Consider the following 22,762-nt stretch of genomic DNA (forward strand, 5'->3'; position numbering starts at 1 on the left):
CAGCTCTGCGAGTCGCTCGCGTTCTTTTCGATGGCGGAGAGGAAGTTCTGGTGAGAGATGGAGGTTCATTTGTGTTTGGGATCGTTGAAGAATGAGTTGGCGCCCGTGTTCAAATAATTTTATAGAATATGAAATAGCGAGTGTTTAAATTTCGATCTAAAGATTGATATAGGAAGCGGATAAAAGTGGACAGTAGAAAAAATGGAGAGAATCCAAAGTCCCGTAGACGTGGGTATAATCAGTTTAAGGCTGGGAAGGTTTCTTTGATATCGGAGATGTTTGGCAAATTTGCCAAAAATACTTTTAGAGTCTAAACCATAATTTGACCTAAAAACTATTCAAACATCTCGTAAATTTTTAAAACCACATTTTGCCTCAAAACCATGGTTTCATCCAAAAACAAAACAAAAAAAAATCATTTCTGGAGGGTGAAAATACGGCTGTTGCATAATTATGATATGTGTCAGAGAGGAAAGAGAGGCAGAGAGAATGAAAGGCTTTGATTATTGTGAGGGATGAATTGAAGCTTAGCTCCTCTCTCTCTAAGGTGATGATGACATATTATTCAATATGATAATTATTTACATGCAAGCAATTTGTCTCTTTTGGAGAAAAAAATTCCTCACATCAATTGTTATACAATAAATTTCAAATTCAATTTTGCAAAAGAAAATCATGAGATTTTATGTTTAAAGCCTTTAAGATAAAATAATATTTTTCAGTTGGCAAAAAATCATTTTTTAAAAACATGCTTAGTGTTATTTTTATAAATATATATATACAGATATTAATAATTATTTGATTATATTTTTATATATTATTTATTATGTTGACAAAAATATTATTAACAAATTTACTACTTCAAATCAAAATATAAATTAAAATCTATTTTTTATGTAATTATCATATTAATTTATGTTCTTTTTAATAATTTGTGCTTGAAAAAATGCTTCTGATAATAATTATCTAATCATTTTCACTTTATCAAAATCACTTTTTTTACAAAATCTATTCTGCAAATAATTTTTTTTAGAAGCTATTCTCTAAATCATAATTTGATTTTATCCAGACACTCTCATCGTCTAGTTGTTCAAAGTATGTAATCCTCCTAATGATTTGCACCCATTATAATGATGCTTTTATATTGAGGGCAGTCAACTGAACAATACCCGGTCAAAAAAAAAGTCAACTGAACAATACTTCCTGTTCTTACCAGAAGAGTTAGCCGGCAAGAGGCTGAGTAAAATATCGTTGGTGTGGAATCAAGGCTTAGTTCTTAATTGGGGTGCATTGTTATAAATCTCATGTACGAAAGCTATCAATTTTTTTAAAAATAAGTATTCTTCCGGTCCTTAATATAAGACCCATTTAACTAATTTGATTAGATTAAGGAAGTTAGGTAAGTTGGTTAATTATAAGAAAAGTGACACATTTTTCCTAAAACACCATAATCATCTTTCTTAATACCCCATCTTCCTCTTCTATTTGATTATGGTTAAAGGAGTATCCATAGGGGTAATTTAGAAAAAATTGATAAATATGAGAAATGGGTCTTATATTTAGGATCAAAATCAACTTAATAATTGGATCCTATATTAAGGACCGGAGGAGTATTTTTCATTCTTCTGCATTGATTAACCGTCAACGAGCATAGAAAGTAAGAAAATTAAATTTAATTTTAAATGATCTTTTACTTTGTCAGTTTTTTTTCTGGGTTTGATTTTCAAAAATATTGTCGGATGTCTTTGCCTTGTCATCACAACTTTTATCATCGAACAAGTTGGCCCATTTCGTCGAATCAGATGGTAATTTTTCGATTAGAATGCGTGGAGATATGGAGACAGATAGATTACAGCAATAACATGGTCACCATTTTAAATATATTTTTCAGAGTAATAATTTGAACAAACATTTTAAATTTTTCTGCAAAATTGTTCCAATCAGTTAAAACCGGGAGAAAAAAACTATAACCAAACAAAGCCATTAATTCTACCAATGGGTAATTTTTTGTTTGTTTGTGTGTTTGATGAGAAAATAGACCAATTTGTTTTTAAAAAAAATGATAGGCTGGGCTTTGAATTTTATTGGACCGCCTGCTTCACAGTCCCGTTACTGTATGCATGCATATGTCTTTTTCTAACGGGATTGACTCTAGCAGAAAGAAACTAACCCCTCGCAACAGGCAAAATTTGAATCTTTATTGGAGAGGTTATTATATTTAGTATCTGACAGTACCTCAAACAAAATTGCTTCTAATGAGAGGGTGAATTTATTTTATGATATTCAGTGCTATTGAAACAAAATAAAAACATGTTATTAGATGCTATTTATAAGATATTTTGAACATATTTTATTAAAATTAAGAAAGACTTCATAATCCATGCATTAGCTTTATCTTCAGAAAGTGAAGCCATTGTCGTAGCAGATTCCGCCAGTTACGTTCTGTCTTTGGAGAAATCCGTCGTGGTTCCACATATACCAAGCCACCCACTTACAATCGTTCATTCACTCATTCTTCTTGTACCCTTAGTTCATCACCTTTATGCATTATCGGTTTCAAGAACTGGTGGAGAAAGTCAATATATTCAGTATAAAAAATTCACTATTAATAAATAGCCTTTTTAACCAATATTAAATGAGTCCTTTCTGCACCTATATGTCGGGTAACAATTGAGTGTAAATAAATAATTAAAAAAATAAATTTTACAAATGAGAAAAATTAATATTAATCAGAATCGTTCCCTATTTAAATAGGATAACTAAATTGGCAGTGTTTGAATTGGGAAGAAACAAAACTATGATGTAAAATATAACATGACGTGTAACATTGATCCGTGCTAGTGTATCAAATGGTAACTCCACTAATTCTCATTCAAGCATTTAATTTCCAACTAAAAGTTAAAAGATCCATATGGCACAATGGGGTAAAAGTCGCAAAGTACCCAGAATAATACAAATTTTTATTTAAAAACATGAAAAAAGGCTAAAAGTGCACAATATCATTAAATAAAATCCTATTTAAAAACCTAGTTTTAATTTCTCCAATTACCCGAATTTGAGAAATAAATCACACTGTATATTATTCCGGTGTATCAAAATATAGATATTATATTGATATAACAATAAAACTCAATTTTTTTTATACCAAACCCAAAATATAAGTTGCAGTATTTATGATTTGTAAAGATAGAGGTGTATCAATCAGAGAGCTAGCATAAAAAAAAAATATATAATACTACCTCTGGTCCTAATTATAAGAGCCAATTGACTAATTTGAGGAAATTAAGAAAGTAAGTTGAGTTAGTTATTTGTCCTAAATACGTGTTGTTTTTTTTAAAATATTCTTGCTAATCAAGTATATTGACTAGAACTATCGTTGTTAGAAAGGCTACTTTGAAAAAAAAAGTATAAATATGAGAGACAAAGTGGATTGAGGTTTTATATTTAGGACCAAAATAAAAGTCAAATAGGGTCTTATATTAATAATCGGAGGTAGTACAAAATTTATATTAATTTTCACGAAATGGGATAGAGATGCATAACATTTGCATAACATAAAGGAAAACTGAAAACTTGAGAAGTCATTACTCTTTTTGAGCATCTCCCTTGTCTCATCAAAGTGGTGAAAGTTATATGTGTATGTACACTTTTAATATAAATAATAAGGTCAATAACATGTGAATATACACATAATGATCAAAGAGAAAATTGAGAAAAAATCTCTCATAAAAAATCTAATGGTGAGAAGGATTTTGATAATTTTTTATAAATGATGTATATATGTAAAGTATCAATACTTTAGTTCAGATCCTTTTTATTAATAAAATTTCTAGGCTTTTTTTCTAATTTTCTTATGAATACACACACAAACTATGTGAACATATGTATATGTGGATAGAGAAAGAGAGAGAACAAACTTGAAGAGAAGAATTAAGGGGGAGAAGTGCATGATACACTAGCAAGGATCAGAGTTGCATGCCATGATTGGGCTTCAAATTCTGCATTTGGCTGCAAATATTGCAGCCTCAGCTGTGAGAGAGAGAGATAGAAATTGAAGAAGGAAAGAGGAGTCCATCCGGAATTTGGAAAAGCGTTTCCTTTCCTCTTATAGCCCCGCCAGCTCATCCTTCTGATTTTAGGATTAAACTAATTGCTCCTCGTTTCACACGCAACTCCCTTATCCACCGTTGGATCCCTCACCTTCCACGTGTCACCATCTCACTATCTTCACCATGCAATTTCTTTCCCCTTGGTGCTTCTCGCGCCTTTGGCATTCTCCCTTTTAAATATTATTTCTTCTTACGCTTGGTGTGAAGAAATATAATAATAAAATAATGCGAACCATCTCCTGCACAATAATAAAATATTTGTTCTTTTCACTTATCTAAAACCAGCTCAAATGATAAAAAAATAAGCAGATTGTAAAAACATTTTTGATATAATAAAAACAATTAATTTGTTCTACTCTTTTTTTTACCTCTCCTGTTTGAAAGGAATTCCCAAAATGAAATTAATTAAAGTGCTCTCGTCTTACAATTTATTATGGCTCCATGGTGGATATCAATATCCAAGGCTTCAATCCTCCATTTATATACACATATAGATGGCATGTCAAAACATCACAAACCTTAAAAGAAAATAATTTATTAAACTTTGATACATTCTTATTTCCTCTGTTACAGGTTAAAGAAACTCATAATTAAAAGGGAAGCAAATATATTTTTATTCTATTATTTATAATTTTATATATATCCAATGAAAAACTACAAGTGAAAGACAGGAATGGGCCCATATGTTTGATAGATGAAAACGCCATATATTTAACCTCTTTAAAAAGTTTTCTACCTTTCTGATTCTATTGTCTTTCTTCATTGTATCATGCCTTTTTTTTTCCCCTACACCGCAAGTTATCATAATGAGGTTTTGAATTTGAATATAATATTGACATGTTTATATGTACAAGTTTATTTAAATTCATTGTAAAAAAATTATGTCTCCTTTTTTTTATTGACCAGAGTTTTGTAATCTCAACAACCCTAAATATTATTTGTGCATTCATGCAATCAATGGGAATATTTTGAATAAAAAATTATAAATTTAAAAGACAAAATGAATTAATACGTCATATTTAAGATAAAAGTCAACTTCCTATCTAAATTTATATTTAAAATCGGAATTAGTATTATATATCAAATTATCATATAGAATAGTACTTGAATTTGGTGATTGAAGAGTAAAATATCTGTTAACACATGGCCCAAACAACTCTCTGATGATCCTAGGAGCAGGTCCTATCAAAGTCGAAGACTATAAGGGACAATGCCCTGTTTAGGATTTTATTCTATGTTTCTAAAAATTAATTTAATTTGTTGTATATCCCATAAAAAAGGTCAACCCAGGAAGACTAATTAATTAACCGCATCACAGGTCTCCTTTAATTAATTAATTATGTCCCATGCCATTCATGCCTTCATATTATATACAATTGTAGGAATGATCCTCCATCCTGTGCCCCTTCACCATGCTCACTACTGACTATATAATTTTTCTCAGTTACTTTTTAACCTTTCATGCCTTATCTGGATAATGATTGATTTAGGGGATGTTTGGGAATTAGGAGAAGTACTTTTTAAAAACGCTTTTCTGTAAATTGAGATAAACTCATCAACATATTTACTTCGTATACCGTAAAATCACTTTTGAAACTATGGTTTAGTTTTTATCCAAACACCCTTTTAGTAATATTTAGGAAAAAAGTAACTCTAAAGGGGGGCAAAAAAAAAAAAGACAATATGCCAATTAGTTTGTAATTAGTTGGTGCTTGTTTCGGATTTCAAAACTCACTTTGGAGCTTCAAAAATCAGTTGGAGGCAAACATATATAGATGATGGCAAAAAGATATTTTTTGCTTAAAAGTTACTTTAAGGTTGAAACATTTTTTTATTTTAACATTTGACTTTTCATTTTTTTTTTTTAATAACAGCCCTTTGAGAGTGTTCTTTTTTTTAAATCTTATTACCAAATATCCAAACAACCAATTAATTCAGATCAAGACTTTGTTACCAGAATGCCTCTGTCCAAAGGTTGCATGTAGGTGGACGACCAGCAATAACATTGCAGAATCAGCCAGCCGCATACTAACACCGCACTTATTATTAGGATTTCCAAATGGTCTATTCCGAGAGGTCAGATGACTGACAGGTGTAATCTTTAGAATCTGACGGTGGAAATGCTAGTTGCATGTTTAGCGAGCACAACATTTTCTGGTATTAAACTTTGAAACAGGGTCTTGTCCATGTCTCGTTTCCTCTTATTTTAAGATAAAAAGCTTTCACTTCATGCATTATTATACGCAACTTGACCCACCATTCTCCCACCCTCTTCTTCTTCTTCTTCTTCTTATCCTTTTCTAAACTTCATTTTTCTGCAGAATCATCATCATATATATATATATCACACCCAGAAAACCAGAAGATATATATCCACATCGATTATCATTCATTCTGATGCTGGTGATCTAGCTATCTTTCTTCTTCTTCCATGGAGGGATCTGGAGAGAATTGGCCCCATTATCAGGTAGTAATTATATATTAGTTACACACACACACACACACACACACACTATGATCATCATTCTGGTTGATTAATGAAGAGGTTGATTGATGAAATGTAGACGGACATTAATGCAAACCTGGAGAAGGCGATTAACTATATGAGCTATCTGGAGGGGCGAGTGAGAGAGCTCGAGAAGCAGAACAAGACAAGTGCGGCGGAGACGTCCGGAGGTTATAACAACAACAACTACGACGATGGCGCGTCGTCGTCGTGCTGTGAGACCGGCGGCGGCGGCGAGTGGTATGAGGCGTCGCTGCCTGAGGTGAAAGCTAGGGTTTCCGAGAACGAGGTGCTGATAATAATTCACTGTGAGAAACAAAAGGGCATTATGCATAAAATAATGTCTCAGCTTGAAGCTCTTAATCTCTCTGTTATCAGTAGCAGCGTTTTGCCGTTTGGGAAATTCACCCTTGACATCACCATTGTTGCTCAGGTAAGTACATGAGATACTCTCAATGATCATACTTATTATTAAGAAATTAGTTAATTCTTTTACTGAAGTGTTTTCAATTAGTAACTTGTTTGCTTAACATTTTATATTTTTCAAAAGTTTGAAATTGTATTTTAGATCAATGTACCAATTTTAATATGTAAGACATAAATATATGTGGAGGATTATTCACTTATGAAGAATATTTTTCTTAGGAGAACATCTTAAGATGAGAGATATTAAACAACATTTCTTCACCTAAAACTTAAAGCCATTAAGTTTATGAGTTATTCTACTTATATGTTTCTCTTTTAGCCCTAATTAACTCTGGCTTATAATATAAGAATTAATTGAGGATTGAATTTGATTCTAAATATGTAAAACCTCAACTTATTTTGTCTTTTATCTGTATCATTTTTTTTCAAACTGATTTATTTATTTTATAAAGTAACATATAATCAAACATTTTATATCAAAAAAATTATGTGACATTTGTAATAATTAACTAGTTTATTTGACTTTCTTAATGCACCTATATTAATTAAGTAACTTTTTTATATTTATAAGAGAGGGTATGAGATTTAATTTTAATTCTGTGCTTATTTAATTTCAATAATGTTAAATTATAGTTCGCTTCTCTACAATTTCTTAAATTTTACTTGTGAAGCTCTACGAATTTCAAGTTTCCCACAAAGTTGATGGGCTTTGAAGTTATTGAGAGAAATTACAATTTCTTACAAGTTTCCCACAAAGTTGAACAAATATGTGTTGCAGATGGGGGAGGAATTCAACTTGACGGTGAGTGGCATAGTGAAAAGCCTGAGACGAGCTATCTCCAAGTAATTAACAGAATGAACGAAAGGTTGAAGAAGAAGAAGAAGGCTCATGAGACTGCTGTTGAAGAAAATTGGTCATTATTAATATTATGGTAGTTTAATTAGGGGACTGGAAAATTTTGAGGAAATTAAGAGCCTTGTAATGCTTGTTTTAGTTTAATTTAATTTACTTCGTTGCCTTGTCTAATCCTAATCCATGCATCTGTTTATTTCAGATCAAAACTTTCAAATCTTTTCAATTAATTTTGCATTATTACAGTTTATACAGATAGCTTCAGTGAAACATGAGCATCTCGTTTCCAATGTAAATAAAGAGATAATATTAATTGAAAAATATAGAATGTTAAATTAAATCTTAAGTTATTCCGTAAATAATATTGAAGTGATCATAATCTTTTGTGAACCTAATTATTAATATATTTCCTGTGCTTGACATTTCAAATCATTGAAGATGATTTGGGAAGTGGTTATATGTCGTTGTAGAAGCTGTGATCGAACTGTTTTTCTATTCAGTACCTTTTAGGGGCTAATTATGATTATAAATGGCACAAATTAATAAATCATGTTTTATTCAAAATCTTAATAAAATTTCTCCTTTCTTATTTCCTCCTTTTCTTTTTATAAAATTAGTTAGGAAAAAATACTCTTAGTTTTGGGGAGAGATAAAGGAAAGAACAGGAAAATTATTAATCTTGAGAGAATACGTGGCGGAGGGAGAGTGCGAGTGAAAGAAGAAATTATGCTGTGGGGACGTGTGATAAAGAATGTATTAATATTAAAATGAATAATTAAATGAGGTAAAATGAAAAAGTTAAATTTTTTTTTGAAAAATCATTTTAAATGTGGAACAAACGATATAAAACTTGTCACATTCCACTTCGTGCTCATGCTATTTCATTTGAGTTTTTAGTTGCTTGTAGTACACTTCACATACAGAGGAAATTAATCAAGCCACTATTACAGTGAACTTGGGTTTGAACGGTGAATTAATGAATGAAAGCACCAATAACAGCTCTCCAACTTGATGCCAGGAACCTTTTAAATTTATTTGCTTATATATTGGAGATAGATGGAAGTAATTTTTTTTTTTTTTGCCAAGAAAAAATATCTGGGGAAAATAATATATTTTGTCTAAAACATTAATTTTTTTTAATCGAGTATCATTAACTAACTATAAAACTTCTCAACTAATTAACTATAAATAGAAAGTTTGAATTTAATCTTATAACAATCATTAGTCTTTTTAAAAGAGATGAAAAGACATTGCATTTGGACACAAGATAACGATGCGGAAACCGATTGACAAATTACATTTTCACGTATTCACGTTATGTTATCAGTTTTTTTTTTCTTTTTTAAATTTAAAGAAGTGCAGTTTCCACAAGAAAGCTGCAATTCGAACGCCAGCATGGAATTCAGACGTATAGCTTCACCCATAGCGTTTGCGATGATTGACACTTTGATCTTTTATGAAAAGGAAGCCTAGACGACACTGATTCAAGCCTAATTAGATACTCAAGCAAGAAAATTCCACATTCATTGGACCCTACTGTGAGTACAGGAGTTGAGTGTAGATTATCAAACTACATTTTAAATGTTCCCAATTTTCACTAGAACATTTTCTAACCTCGCATAAAAGGAACCTGGAATTCTCTTCAGTATGGGAAAATTCTTTCTGCTAGAATCCATTAGAGAAAGCATAGGTAAATCACAGTCCATCAGAAGAGATCTTCAAGCCAAACCCAGCACTCAAATTTTTGTGGATGGATATCTATGTCTGATTTATACTGCAGCAGGAACTTGCGATTCAACTGACTTCATTATCTCTTCACCTATCTGTGTGCATCCTACTAGTTTCTGCATAAACAGACGATGCAGGCGTTACACAGTGCAAGCCAAGTTCATTTAGCAGAAAGATGAGAATTACATGAACACCAAGACAAAAGTTAATAGAGAGACACGTAGAGATATCAATGACATCATGGAGAAAGAGTAAAGGGATGAAACATAGTAGGCATTTGGCTCTTTAGTCTATTTAAGTGTAATTTAAAAAATTCTTGACATTACGCAGCCAGCACGCTTACTGTTCCAGCGGAATATATGTCAGCAGTTCGAAATCCCCTGTTCAAGGTGTCCAAAACTGCATTTTCTATTCTCTCAGCAGCCTTATCTTCTCCAAGACCATACTTCAAAAGCATAGCAGCACTAAGAACAGTAGCAAATGGATTTGCTTTGTCCTGTATAAAGATAATTATGTGGTTGTAATGGCTGTTGCGTAAAGATAAACGACCCAAAAAATGGAGAGTATAAAAAACCAACCTGTCCGGCAATGTCAGGAGCAGAGCCATGTATAGGTTCAAAAAGCCCAGGTCCCTGAGCCAATCAGAACCCAATATGGTCAGGTGAAAAAGATAGTCACTCACCCTAAACATGCTCGTCATCTTACATTATAATGAAAATTTTCATACCGAATTCCCAAGACTTGCAGAAGGAAGCATCCCAATACTTCCAGTGATCATTGCAGCCTCATCTGATAGTATATCCCCAAATATGTTGTTTGTTACAATTGTGTCAAACTACAAAGACCGGCATCAAACATGTAACTTTTGCAATTTTTGAATTTAAAGAATTTTCGTTCTGTTAATTGCATTTAATGTAGCTTAAATTGAAATGGAACTCAGGTTATACTAATACATTCCATAAGCAGACCTGTTTGGGATAGCGAACTAGTTGCATTGAGGCATTATCAACATACATGTGTGAGAGCTCAACATCCGGATATTCTTGTGCCATTGCCAGAACTCTTCTCCTCCAGAACATTGATGCCTGAAAAAAATAGACACGCCAGACTCATTAAGATATGTTGGAAAAGGACACAAGTGTATCATATACCACGTATCTTTTCCTCATTACTATTCATTAGTAGCCAAATCATAGGCAAGTTTTAAATTTTTAATTACTTTTCAGTCGTATAAAATTTTGCAGATGATATAACTTGCATCTTTGAAGTTTTATTTAAAAGTTTCACAAATTGACTCGTGCTGCAAATTATCCCGCATATGATGTTTATCAAAAAACTGCCAAGATGTGTCTTCATTATAAGTTTCACACCTTTAATGAGAAGCTAATCTCAGAAATCTTTTACCCTAACGCAACGACAACTAATTGAGACATATATTGTAGAGAACATGATAAATGAACATGAGCACACAAAAAAAAAAAAAAAATCAGTATGTCTCTCAATCTCACAACCAGAGACTACCCACAAACTTACTGTGATTATTCAGAATAGTACAATTGCCAGTAACGTACTGGATGAAGTAATAAGTACCTCTAACACATTAGCTTTGTCAACAGAACAGAGTTTCCCACGCCGCTTCCGAGCAATCTCAAATGCAAAACGTGTTATGCGATCAATCTGGTTTAAGAGTTAACAAACGTCAGAAACAGACAATCAATTTTTTTTTTGAGCTGAACAGAAAGAGACAGTCATAGTTTTAGGGATTATGACACTTATCATAAGGACAGGACAGCAGCAACAAATCTCAGGAAGAAAAAAAGTTTTTTTTGCTTTTGGTGACAAGAAAAATAGAAGTTCTTTTTGGAGGGAAAATAAAAATGTGAATCCCACAACATATACATTCCCATACACTTCCTCTTAGAAAATGCTAGTTCTCCAAAAGGACCTTAGAAATTCTTCCAAGGGACAAAAGAAAAACACAGCACGAACATGACATGACATCACATGATAGAAACTGCACTGCAACTCCCATCTTTTGGCAGAATTTGCAGATTTTTAATGTACTATAAAAAGTAAAAACTAGCCCATATCTCTCTAATTTGGAATGAATATAAATTTTGATTCAAACACCAACTTACATCCTTCAAACGAATTCTATTTCTCTAGCAAATTCCTCCAAGGTAAACAGTCTTTACAAAACAGTCACATGCATATCTTCTCTAGCAATCCCAAGCATATCAAATTTTTTTTAACCATGCTAACTCTTATCCATGGTGATCCCTTATTTTTATTCTTCTAAGCTTTTCAATTTGCCCATTGTTGTCCGTATACATCAAAAGCATTTGTATATATTCCATTAAAAAAAAGGTATTTATATGGTTCCCCCTTTTCTATCTTCAGTTCTCAGGTTCCGCTTTTAATTCTTATCAACCTCCTTTTTATATTCAAATATTTTGGAGAAACTAGAATTTGCAATAAAAGAAGGATCAAGAAACACAACATCCTTCATCAAATTAAATTATGAAGCCACAAATTGCTTAAAGAAATATCAAATTCAGATTAGCCATAGGTTATAAAGTTCTAGAAGAAAATCAATAGGAAGACAAGATAAAAGAAGTTATTAAAATAATTTTTCACAAGAATACATATGTTAAGCAGCAATGGCATGAAGAAATGATAACATAATGATATCACAAATGTTTTATCTAGAGGACCAACTTGGACAAGTAAGATACCTCATGTGCAGCATAAATCTCAGTATTGAAGCCAGTCTCTTCACCATTTTCATCAGTACCGAAGCCTCTGGGTTTTCCGAAGTAAATGCCTAATACAGCAACACAGCAACAGGCTTAGCTACAGTATTTCTAAATTAAAGAAAATGGAAAAAAATGAATAATAAATAAAATATAAATAAATTCAAAAGTTGTTAAAATAGTTGACAGTTACTATTTCAAAGATCATAAAAGAAAATCAAATCCACTGTACACAGTCAAAATCAAAGCCCGACAGACCTCCAGTGAGTTCCCTTACAACCATGAGGTCAACCCCATCAACAATCTCTCTCTTCAAAGTTGAGGCATCCATTAACTACAGGACAATTCACAAAAGTTTATAGAATGCCAAAGCCAACTCGAAAACTAATACAAAATGGTAGATACTGGGTAAGGGATATCAGTTAGCATCTGATGTATAATATCAAACATGAAGTCGTGCTCTATGGCATTATAATATCGAACGATTCAATAACTGTTGCACAGAATAATGCTAATATTTCACCAGAAACTATGGTTAAACTCAGCCAAAATTCTAGCCCAGGATGAGGATTTAAAAGAATATTAACTGAAATAATGACCTATGTTCTTAGCGAGTAAAATCCTTATTATATGATGCGTGAATGTATTTGATAGCAAAGGTAGAAGCCAGACTTGGCTTCCTTCTATTTACATTCCTGCTTATGTGATAGCGGGGCATAAGATATGGGAAATTAAATTTCCCTGTGTTTCAAATTTCATAAGTCAGCATGGGGATATTACATTTTCTTTTCTCGTCACATAGGATATTACATATTCCATAAATCTTATACCTAAATATCAACTAAATGATTTTCCAGGAGAATTAAACTTTTACCTGTGGGAATACAATAGCTGGTCTTAAATTGGCAAATACTTTAAGACCTTCCCGTAGCTGAAGCAACCCAGTCTCTGGCTTTAAACGCTTCTCATTGTTATCCCATTTATACCTTAAGTAATTAAATGAAAGGACACATAATGTCTAGTAGAGGGAAGAATTTGAGTATAAAAGTGGTCTAGTGTCAAATTCCAAACAAGAGTCTGTGAAAAGATAGCTACCCTCCAATTGCGCCAAGAAGAATAGCGTCAGATTGCTTTGCTACAGATAATGTCTCTTCTGGTAATGGGACTCCTGTCTCGTCCAATGCAGCTCCACCCAGAAGCATCTCGAGGAAATTAAATTTAATCCCTGATTTAAGAAAGGAGGAGATGCTAAAATAGACACACAGAGAGGGTAATGCTTGGTATGCAGAAATTAGTACAGAACTCTTCGTTTTCATCTTATAATGCGTCACTTTAAAGTGTAAATTCTATATAGGACAACACAATAAGTAGCCAGTCCACTGAGCTAAACACCATTATTTCCAGAGAGAAGCAAGTAAGCTTTGCATAAACCTGAGTTAATTCTAAAAGCCGTCCGTTATCAATACAACCAATGGGAGATTATCAAATTCCAAGTACAGGAATCACATGAACACTAAATAGCGCAGCACAAATCAGAGACTTTAAAATTAGGAGAAGAAACAGGACAGAAAGAAGGGAATTTCAACTCTAGCCCACAAAGCATGCGACCCCATTAGGGGTTCGAACGAACCTTCGAGAGAGCCAGCAAGATCGAGAACATTCTTGGCAACAGCGGTGACTTCGGGACCAATGCCATCGCCAGGAAGTAAAGTGATGGAATAATTGCGTTTGGAAGGAGGGGAGGCAGCGGAACACCTGACAAGGCGATGCTTAGATGATTTACTAGATGACAAGTGAAAGTTTTGAGGGAATGACCTGAAAGCTTTTACAGGGAACTGAAGAGAAGCCACCGCCATTTTTGTAATTGGAAAGAAATAGAAAAAGCAATTCCGACAGGCGGCTGTATAGCACAGGAGATAGGGAGAGGAAAGAGGGAGAGAGCATAGAGGTTGAAATTTTGACTTTAACCCATGGAAATAGAATGATAGAGATTTCCATGGCTGAAGTGAAGGGTATGTTCCCATTTCCCTTGCACCCGGCTACCGAATATCACATTTCACGGTTAACTGTTAATTTTATTTAGATTGAATTAAATCACATAAATAAACAAAATATTTTGAAAAAGTTCCACAATTGTTAAATTTTGTTAAATACTCCCCCCGTCTCTTATTATAAAAAACATAGGACTCTATTATGTAGATCAAAAAATTAATTAAAGACAATAAATAGGTAAAAATTAGAAGTTTTTTTCCCCAAAATACTTTTATTTATGAGAGGAGAGAGTATAAGAAAAAGAATTAGAAAATTATTATAATAAAAGAAACTATAAAAGAAAGAGAATATGTGATGGAGAGAGATGATGGTTTGAAAAATAAGACAATAAATATATTAAAGAGTGGATGATAGTTATTGATTATAAAAAAGGATGGAGAGAGTAACTGTGTGTGTCTCTGTATAAAAATGCGAAACAAAAATATTCATTTTATTTTGCAAATATGAGACCAAAGTAAAAATAAAAGAAATAGATATTACTTCCAATCCTTAATATAAGACTCTATTTGATTTTTATTTTAGTCCTAAACATAAAACCCCAATCCACTTTGTCTCTTATATTTATACATTTTTTTTCAAAATAGCCCTTCTAACAATGATAATTCTAGTCAATAAACTAGATTAGCAAAAATATTTTAGGAAAGACAACATCTATTTAGGACAAAAAACTAACTCAACTTATTTCTTTAATCTCCTCAAATTAGTCAACTGGCTCTTATAATTAGGACTGGAGGTAGTATAAAATAGGAACAACTTTGATCATGTCACATTTTTTTTAAAGCAACACATCTCACATCTCAGACATTTATTATGTTTTATTCGAACTTGATAAAATGCAAAAAAATCAAGTGAATAAAATTAATTACTCAAGTATGAATAATAGGAGTTCCAGGTTCCAACGTAGAAAAATGTTTTAATTACAAGATAAATGTATAAATCAATTCAGAACTATATGTATACATATTGAAAGAAATTATATATATAATACTTTTTAAAAAAAAAGTCAGATATGGAGATCCAAGCCTTGTTCTTGTCTTGGGAACCAAGAGGATTAACCCGGGTCGCATTATAATGCCTTTATTGGATCTTGGTCCGCTCTGGTAAACCATGGATCTTATGGCTCCATCCCTCGGCTCTAAACGCATCACTGCTTCGGTGATGGGTTTTAGCACTTGCAAAACTTCCCGATGGGTTTGCCCGCCTCTTGTCGCCTTCGATTCTTCCCTCATCTTTGTTTCATCCAAACCCTTTTCTATTCCTCCAAACAATTTCCCCACCAATCCCCAACACTCGAACCAAGTTCCAGCAATACTGATCCCGCAACAGTTCGTGAAACTTTGTTAACCTTCCGCAATGACTGGAAACGCGCATTCGAATTTTTCAATTGGGTCGAAAGAGAATACCGTTTGCAGCTCCCCACTGATACATATAATTATATGATCGACATCCTTGGTAAGTTCTTTGAGTTTCAACTTTCATGGGATTTGGTTCAACGCATGCGGCAAAATCCATCTTCTTCTCCGGACCATACCACATTTCGAATCATGTTTAAACGTTATGTTTCGGCTCATCTAGTTAATGAAGCGATAGAGACATATGAAAAGCTTCACCAATTTAATTTAAAGGATGAAACTTCGTACTGCAATCTTATTGATGCACTGTGTGAGTACAAGCATGTGAATGAAGCCGAAGACTTGATTTTTGGGAAGAACAAGAATGGAGATGTGGAAGTCAATGTAAAATACTATAACATTGTTCTTCGTGGGTGGTTTAAATTGGGATGGTGGAGCAAGTGTAGGGAATTTTGGGAAGAGATGGATAGAAAGGGAGTTCAAAAAGATGTACATTCATATGCAACATATATGGATATAATGTGCAAAAGTGGAAAGCCTTGGAAGGCTGTGAAGTTATTCAAGCAGATGAAGAGTAAACGGATGAAATTGGATGTGGTTGTCTATAATATTGCTATTCGTGCCATAGGTCTTTCACAGGGGGTTGATTTTTCAATTAACCTCTTTCGTGAAATGAAAGATTTAGGGTTTGAACCTTCTCTCGTAACCTATAACACTATCATTAGGCTTTTATGTGATAACTACAGACATAAGCAAGCACTTGAGATGCTTGGTACCATGCGTAAGAATGGATGTCAGCCGAATGCTATTTCATATCAATTCTTTTTCGCGTGCATGGAAAAGCCTAGGGATATACTGACATTGTTTTATAAAATGATTGGAAGTGGAGTTCGACCAAGTATGGATACCTATGTTATGCTTATGAGGAAGTTTGGGAGGTGGGGATTTCTTCGACCAGTATTTTTATTGTGGGAGAAAATGGAAGAACTTGGATGTAGTCCAGATGCATCTGCTTACAATGCTATGATAGATGCTCTTTTGGATAAGGGATTATTAGACATGGCCAGGAAATATGATGAAGAGATGCTAGCAAAAGGACTTTCATCTAGGCCAAGGAAAGAGTTGGGGACAACGCTGGAGGTGACAGGAGAATCCCCTGGTGGATAGTTGTGATTTTTTATCCTATTGTTTGCATGTGCAATGTTTGTATATATCTACAGGCGCGAGTCTCTTTTTTTCTCCAGTGGTATCATTGGGGAAAAGCAAGCAAGGTTGAGAAGATGCAAGATACAAGTATGCTAGAATTTGAAAATAGCATAGCATAGATCGAAGGTGACTTTAGAGGAAGATGAGAAATGTTGACACGCCCATGAAAGAGAAAAAAATCAGCAAAACAGTAACAAGCTTGTTCTTCTTTGACTGTTGACTCTATATTGTGTGGATTCACAACTCGACTCTCCCTAATTTGCTTGGCTGATGGTGGTTCCTGACATGACTGATTGTGATTGGTTGATTATAAACCTCTACTAGGCATATGTACAAATATAAGTCTGATCTGCTGAGATAATCAGCCTGCTATTTAATTTCTTTAAACTGCTAAAGGTAGTTCTGAAATGCAGTGGAGACTTTCACTTGAAGAATTATGTGAGCCTCGAGTGCCTGTGCCTGGTTTTGATCATAAATATCTGTACATAGTGACTTGCCCCTATGGACTACTCAGGTTGCCACTTGTTATGCTTTTATTGGTATCATGTTCTCGTTTATTCTGTGGTCAAGCTGTAGAAACTATGCTAGATTTGTCTAGTCGGGTGGGTCGACTAAATTCAACCTGTACTATTGGGCATTGAGTATGGTTTCAACATTTGCCTGGGCATGCATTAGAGAATTGAGATTTGAGAAGTTCGAATATGGCTCCACAATCCCCCCCCCCAAAAAAAAAAAAAAAAAGGATTTCATAGAAGATTGCAATCACCAACCATCAATATCAATATCTCTTTAAAATCTATTCCTCCTTGTCATGAACTTTAATACTTTTTTAGTTAATGATAATTTTCTTTTGATGTACAACAACTACAAGTCTTTTCCGAGGTCAACTATATGGATTAGACGGTGTCATTATACTTTATTAACTATGGAATCTTTGGATAGATTGGTAATCAAAAGGTTTTGCTCAATAACTTGAGTATTCTTCTCGATATTTGTTAGGACTACTGTTGGAAATCTAGGAAAATACATGTGAAGGAAAAGGTACCTTTTGTTCGAAAGAATTATGATTTGCTATTTTGAAGGAAGAAATAGAGAGTAGGGTAGTTACGGGACTACTATAGTCAAAGTCTATGAGTTGGGGGTTGTAAAAGTCACTTTTTGAGTCTTTAAAATCTTCACTTTGGTCCAGCGGGGGAAGGCAGAGAAGAATTATGAGAAGTATGGCTAAGGCCTTTGAAGGGAGAAAGCCAATCCTCTCAAAAGATTGGTAAACTTGTTATCTGTCTATGTTCGAACTGCTATAGTCAAAGTCTATGAGTTAGGGGTTGCAAAAGTCACTTTTTGAGTCTTTAAATCTTCACTCTGGTCCAGCGGGAGAAGGCGGAGAAGAACTCTGAGAGGTGTGGCTGATGCCTTCGAAGGGAGAGAGCCAATCGTCTCGCAAGATTGGTGAACTTGTTATGTGCCTATGTTCTAGTATGTGTTGTATGTTGTGAGAGTTGTGTCTGAGTGTATTGTATCTTTTGCTTATTATATTTTGTGTTGCAATCATCCTTATGCGGTAATAGTATGTTAATCTCAAATATTCCCATTGTGTGTTGTTTATTTCTAGTTTTTACTCAGGTTATAAGCTTGTAGGAGAGGGTCCTATCAGTCTTCTTCTAACCCATTTTAGAGGGTCTTATATTGCTTGATCTACCCTTCTTATCAATGCATTCTATGAACGTGCGTGTTTTACCATTTTTTCTTTGTTAGGTGCTCTTCAACTCTTCTGCATATATATTCAATGTGAATCTTATATTTTCTTGTATGACTATATATTCCTTTCAATATTCTCATCTCAGTTATTCGCACTTTATGCTCATGTCCCTTTAAACTCTAACATTTAATGCCATATAGCATCACTAATCTTATAACAGTGTGATAAAACTTTTACCTTATTAAGTATTTTTAGGTCACAAATAACTTTGGTAGTCTTTCTCTACCTGAACCCCCCAATTTGAATTTCATAATTAATATCTCTATTAATTTCCTCATATTTTTGTATAATTAATCTCATATATTTGAATTTTGTCATTTGTGGAATGATTTAATTGTCTCTTTAGGTACATAAGAAAATTTACTTTAACCTTCTTGTATTCATTGTTCATTAGCATTGTTCTTTTTCTGTTCATATGTGAAAACACCTACGATGACTGGAAGGAGTAATCAATCGCGACGGTTTTTGCCCTTATTAGCACCCTCTCCGTGCACAAAAGCCTTTTGGAATAATCCATCTCAAGGTTCTGCTTTACTCTCACATATAAAGAGCTTTTAATCTCTCCATGCATTGCGCATGAAAATAAAATCTAGTTTTCATGAAAAAAGAAATTCTTTTATTGTTGTTAAAAAGAAGACCACATTCACGTCTCAAAGTCTATCATGGTTACTAACGTCTGAAATTTCAATAAAATTAATATCTTTTCATCCTTTAAATCTACTGCGAGGAAATGATCTGGGTTGAGAGGTGATTTACATACAGTATAGCTGGATTATCAGTATGCCTTGGAAGTATGGCACAAACAATGGAGTCTGATGTAGTATTCTTTTTGTTCTACATGTAAGATCTATTTTATAATATAATTTATATTAAAAATGAGTTTCACATTTGGAACCAGAGGAGTACAAAGATTGCAAAAGGTCATACAAGGTACTATATCATTTTTGTTTCAATTTTATATTCATGAAGGATATGACTTGCAGACTCTTTTTTTATCAGACACACCAAAAAGACGTAATCATGTCGCGGAGTGTGATCTTCAATTTGCTAGATTATGTTAATTTATAAATGCTAGTCGGGTCACTTGAAAGATGCTACCTTTTCTTCATGTTAAAGGAAACTGTTGATTTAAGAAACGAAAGAATAATTCAAAGAAATCTTAGATTAACTCTCTGCTCTTATAGCAAGGAAGGTCTGGGTTTAGCCAATTGTGAAATAAAATATTGCACCTAATTATTCTTCCATTAAAATTTTCTAATGCAACAGACTGTAAAGTTTCTCTTATAATATTCATAAAAAGCACGTTTAACCTATGCCATTTTAACCATGCGAAACTTCACAATATTTCACTTTAAGATGACTTCAGAGAATGCTATCACTAAACCTTGCTGGTGATGAATAGCTCTCATGTTTTTTTAAAGCTTCAGTAACGCTTTCACAGGTCCTATGCCCAATTAAAGCTCCATTCTCCCAACTCATTCTTCGTTAAATATATCATCGAAACTGCTATTTCCTGCAGTAAGTTCATCCATTAGTAAAATCATATAACATGTCTTCTCTGAGGTTCACAATGTCAGATGACTCTAAATCCAACTTTGATGAGCTCAGATGGGTCATTCAAATCCGTAGAACACTTGAAGAAGAACTTGAGGATGATGGTGAACTACCTGTATCCATCTTCAATGTTCCCAGGCTCCTCATGGTTAGTGATCCAGATTCTTACGTCCCTCAGCAAGTTGCAATTGGTCCTTATCATTACTGGCGTCCAGAGCTTTATGAAATGGAAAGGTACAAGCTTGCCGCTGCAAAAAGGTTCCAGAAACAACTACAAAGCTTCAAGTTAGAAAACCTCGTGCAACAACTGACAAAGTTGGAGCAGAGGATTCGAGCATGCTACCACAAGTTCTTAGATTTCAATGGCGAAACCTTGGTGTGGATGATGGCGGTCGATGCCTCGTTCTTGCTTGAGTTCCTTCAGGTTTATGCCATCCAAGAAGGATCAAAAGTACCCGGAGTTTCCTCAAGGTCTATGTCTCATTTGGTAGATTATGCAGGGAAGAAATCAGCTCATAATGCAATTTTGAGAGACATAGTAATGCTTGAGAATCAGCTTCCCTTGTTTGTTCTGAGAGAGATGTTGGAGTTCAAGTTCACATCGTTAGAAGTTGCAGACGACTTACTGTTTTCAATGGCCGTAGGATTGTTCAAAGAACTTTCTCCTTTCAAGCTGATGGAGGATTATCCAAATGTCCAAGTCTCAGGGTGCGCTCACCTGTTAGATTTCTTTTATGACATGATCGTGCCCAAATTGAAACAACAATCTGATATAGTCGAAGTTGACGAGGTTCAACTTGAAGAAGAGCAAGAGGATGAAAAATCAACCCCAAATCCAAACTATGTAAAGAGATTCATAAGTGAGCTCTGGAAGGTGCTTTCAAACATAAACAAAGGGCCAATACGTCTGATCAAGAAGGTACTGCTATCTAGACCTCTGAGATTCATCGTTAAGTTGCCTTGGACAGTCATCTCCAACCTTCCTGGACTTAGAATTCTTAAAGTGCCTGTTGAATCCTTCTTCTTTTCCTTGCTAGATAAAGAACAAGAAAACCCAGAAAATGGGGATTCGAGCTCAAATAGTCTCAATAATAAACCACCATTAGTGGGGAAATTGCTATTCCATCAGTTTCAGAACTCTTAGACGCAGGGGTTGGTTTCTTACCCACAAATAAAGGCATATCAAGCATTAATTTTGATGCAAAAACGCGCACATTTCACCTTCCCACCATTAGTCTAGACGTCAATACTGAGGTGGTGTTGAGAAATTTAGTTGCATATGAAGCATCAGCAGCATCAGGTCCGTTGGTTTTGACACGGTACACTGAACTGATGAACGGGATTACAGATTCTGAGGAGGATGTGAAGATACTAAGAGCACAAGGGATTGTTCTGAACCACTTGAAGAGCGATGAGGAGGCTGCTAATATGTGGAACGGGATGAACAGTTCAATAAGATTGACCAAGGTGGCATTTTGGACAAAGCCATTGAAGATGTGAACAAGTACTATAATGGAAGATTAAAGGTGAAAGCTTGGAAATTAATGAAGCTTTATGTGTTCAGTTCATGGCAGTGCTTCACATTCCTGGCTGCCATCTTGCTCTTGCTCTTGATGACCTTGCAAGCCTTCTGCTCTGTTTATACTTGCAGTCGCATATTTCAGGTGGATAATACTGATGAAATTTCTCTTCTTCTTGTTTTTCTTGGGTTGAGTTTGGAGTGAAGCAGCTTTCCTCAAGCTTGTGTTTAAGTGGCTGTGGGTTCTGAAAGAGAAGTGCATCGAGCCATTGACTATTTGATTTGTGAATTTTGACTCTCCACTTAAGTGATTGATAACTTGTTGAGATTTTCAGTTGACGCTGGTGTATTTTTTCTTTTGGTGAGATATTGTATGTGCACTTACCTTTGATTGAAAATGAATTGGAAAAAAATATGATGTGTCTATATATAATAAAAAAAAAGCTTTTCAAAATTTGTAATTATCTTTTTAAAATTTAAACCCTATAGAAATATGTGAAAAATTAGTGAAGGAATAAAACAATGCTGAAGAAAGCTCAATGAAGTGTATGGAGAAAGCCAGATTAAAAGCAACGCATAATAATTCATGACTTATTAATAAACAGTGTGACTCTTTATTAATTTTATATTTTAAATACTCATGTGGGTCTCATGTAGTATTTCGTGTGGAGGCTAATAAATTGGTTATATTATTCAATAATAGAACTTGGCAACTTGCTATTAAGTTCATGTTTAATAATATATTAATAATATAGTAGTTAATTAAACGTCTAATTAGGCCTATCCAAAAAAATTAAGCCTAATAATATGAGTCATATGGATAAATGTGCTGTGGTTAAGTGCTTGTGAGTTGTAATCATTACAAGCATTGCAAAAGTTGAGGAAAAGTTCAAAGAGATCTTAAGTGGGATGGGTTCAAATAATTTATTTCTGTACTTGGATTAG

The 22,762-nt window shown here is 33.8% G+C and overlaps 3 protein-coding genes and 1 pseudogene across 3 annotated transcripts; 3 read left to right on the forward strand and 1 right to left on the reverse strand.

Annotated features, from left to right (window-relative positions):
* Nucleotides 1-6,503: 6,503 nt before the first annotated feature.
* Nucleotides 6,504-8,016, forward strand: LOC114738791 (transcription factor bHLH25-like). The gene is made up of 3 exons (XM_028926858.1): nt 6,504-6,576; nt 6,674-7,048; nt 7,820-8,016. The coding sequence occupies exons 1-3, from the start codon at nt 6,541-6,543 to the stop codon at nt 7,886-7,888; spliced, it is 480 nt and encodes a 159-aa protein (XP_028782691.1). The 5' UTR covers nt 6,504-6,540; the 3' UTR covers nt 7,889-8,016.
* A 1,358-nt stretch (nt 8,017-9,374) lies between these two features.
* Nucleotides 9,375-14,339, reverse strand: LOC114738789 (3-isopropylmalate dehydrogenase 2, chloroplastic-like). Its single transcript, XM_028926857.1, has 11 exons — nt 14,006-14,339; nt 13,471-13,600; nt 13,250-13,361; nt 12,634-12,709; nt 12,358-12,446; nt 11,213-11,299; nt 10,591-10,707; nt 10,350-10,457; nt 10,201-10,254; nt 9,966-10,118; nt 9,375-9,738 (listed from the first exon to the last, which is right to left on the reverse strand). The coding sequence occupies exons 1-11, from the start codon at nt 14,229-14,231 to the stop codon at nt 9,664-9,666; spliced, it is 1,227 nt and encodes a 408-aa protein (XP_028782690.1). The 5' UTR covers nt 14,232-14,339; the 3' UTR covers nt 9,375-9,663.
* Nucleotides 14,340-15,614: 1,275 nt separating this feature from the next.
* LOC114738787 (pentatricopeptide repeat-containing protein At1g80550, mitochondrial-like) lies at nt 15,615-18,815 on the forward strand. Its single transcript, XM_028926856.1, has 3 exons — nt 15,615-16,938; nt 17,399-17,499; nt 17,985-18,815. The coding sequence occupies exons 1-2, from the start codon at nt 15,615-15,617 to the stop codon at nt 17,413-17,415; spliced, it is 1,341 nt and encodes a 446-aa protein (XP_028782689.1). The 3' UTR covers nt 17,416-17,499; nt 17,985-18,815.
* A 1,188-nt stretch (nt 18,816-20,003) lies between these two features.
* LOC114738788 (putative UPF0481 protein At3g02645) lies at nt 20,004-22,022 on the forward strand (annotated as a pseudogene).
* The last annotated feature ends 740 nt before the right edge of the window (nt 22,023-22,762 follow it).

The sequence above is a fragment of the Neltuma alba genome, unplaced genomic scaffold, assembly GCF_004799145.2.
Source record: "Neltuma alba isolate B1F8T4 unplaced genomic scaffold, ASM479914v2 tig00013686_pilon, whole genome shotgun sequence".
Lineage (NCBI taxonomy): Eukaryota > Viridiplantae > Streptophyta > Magnoliopsida > Fabales > Fabaceae > Neltuma > Neltuma alba.

What these genes read in the sequence shown, in the direction of transcription:
- LOC114738787 (XM_028926856.1), top strand. Translation starts at nt 15,615, where the DNA reads ATGGGTTTGCCCGCCTCTTGTCGCCTTCGATTCTTCCCTCATCTTTGT.
- LOC114738789 (XM_028926857.1), bottom strand. Translation starts at nt 14,231, where the DNA reads ATGGCGGTGGCTTCTCTTCAGTTCCCTGTAAAAGCTTTCAGGTCATTC. An exon ending in CAGCTATTGTATTCCCACAG is followed by an intron (nt 12,710 to 13,249) that starts GTAAAAGTTTAA and finishes ATTGTCCTGTAG; the next exon opens with TTAATGGATGCCTCAACTTT. An exon ending in TGTAAGGGAACTCACTGGAG is followed by an intron (nt 12,447 to 12,633) that starts GTCTGTCGGGCT and finishes TTGCTGTATTAG; the next exon opens with GCATTTACTTCGGAAAACCC.
- LOC114738791 (XM_028926858.1), top strand. Translation starts at nt 6,541, where the DNA reads ATGGAGGGATCTGGAGAGAATTGGCCCCATTATCAG. An exon ending in AGAATTGGCCCCATTATCAG is followed by an intron (nt 6,577 to 6,673) that starts GTAGTAATTATA and finishes GATGAAATGTAG; the next exon opens with ACGGACATTAATGCAAACCT. An exon ending in ACATCACCATTGTTGCTCAG is followed by an intron (nt 7,049 to 7,819) that starts GTAAGTACATGA and finishes TATGTGTTGCAG; the next exon opens with ATGGGGGAGGAATTCAACTT.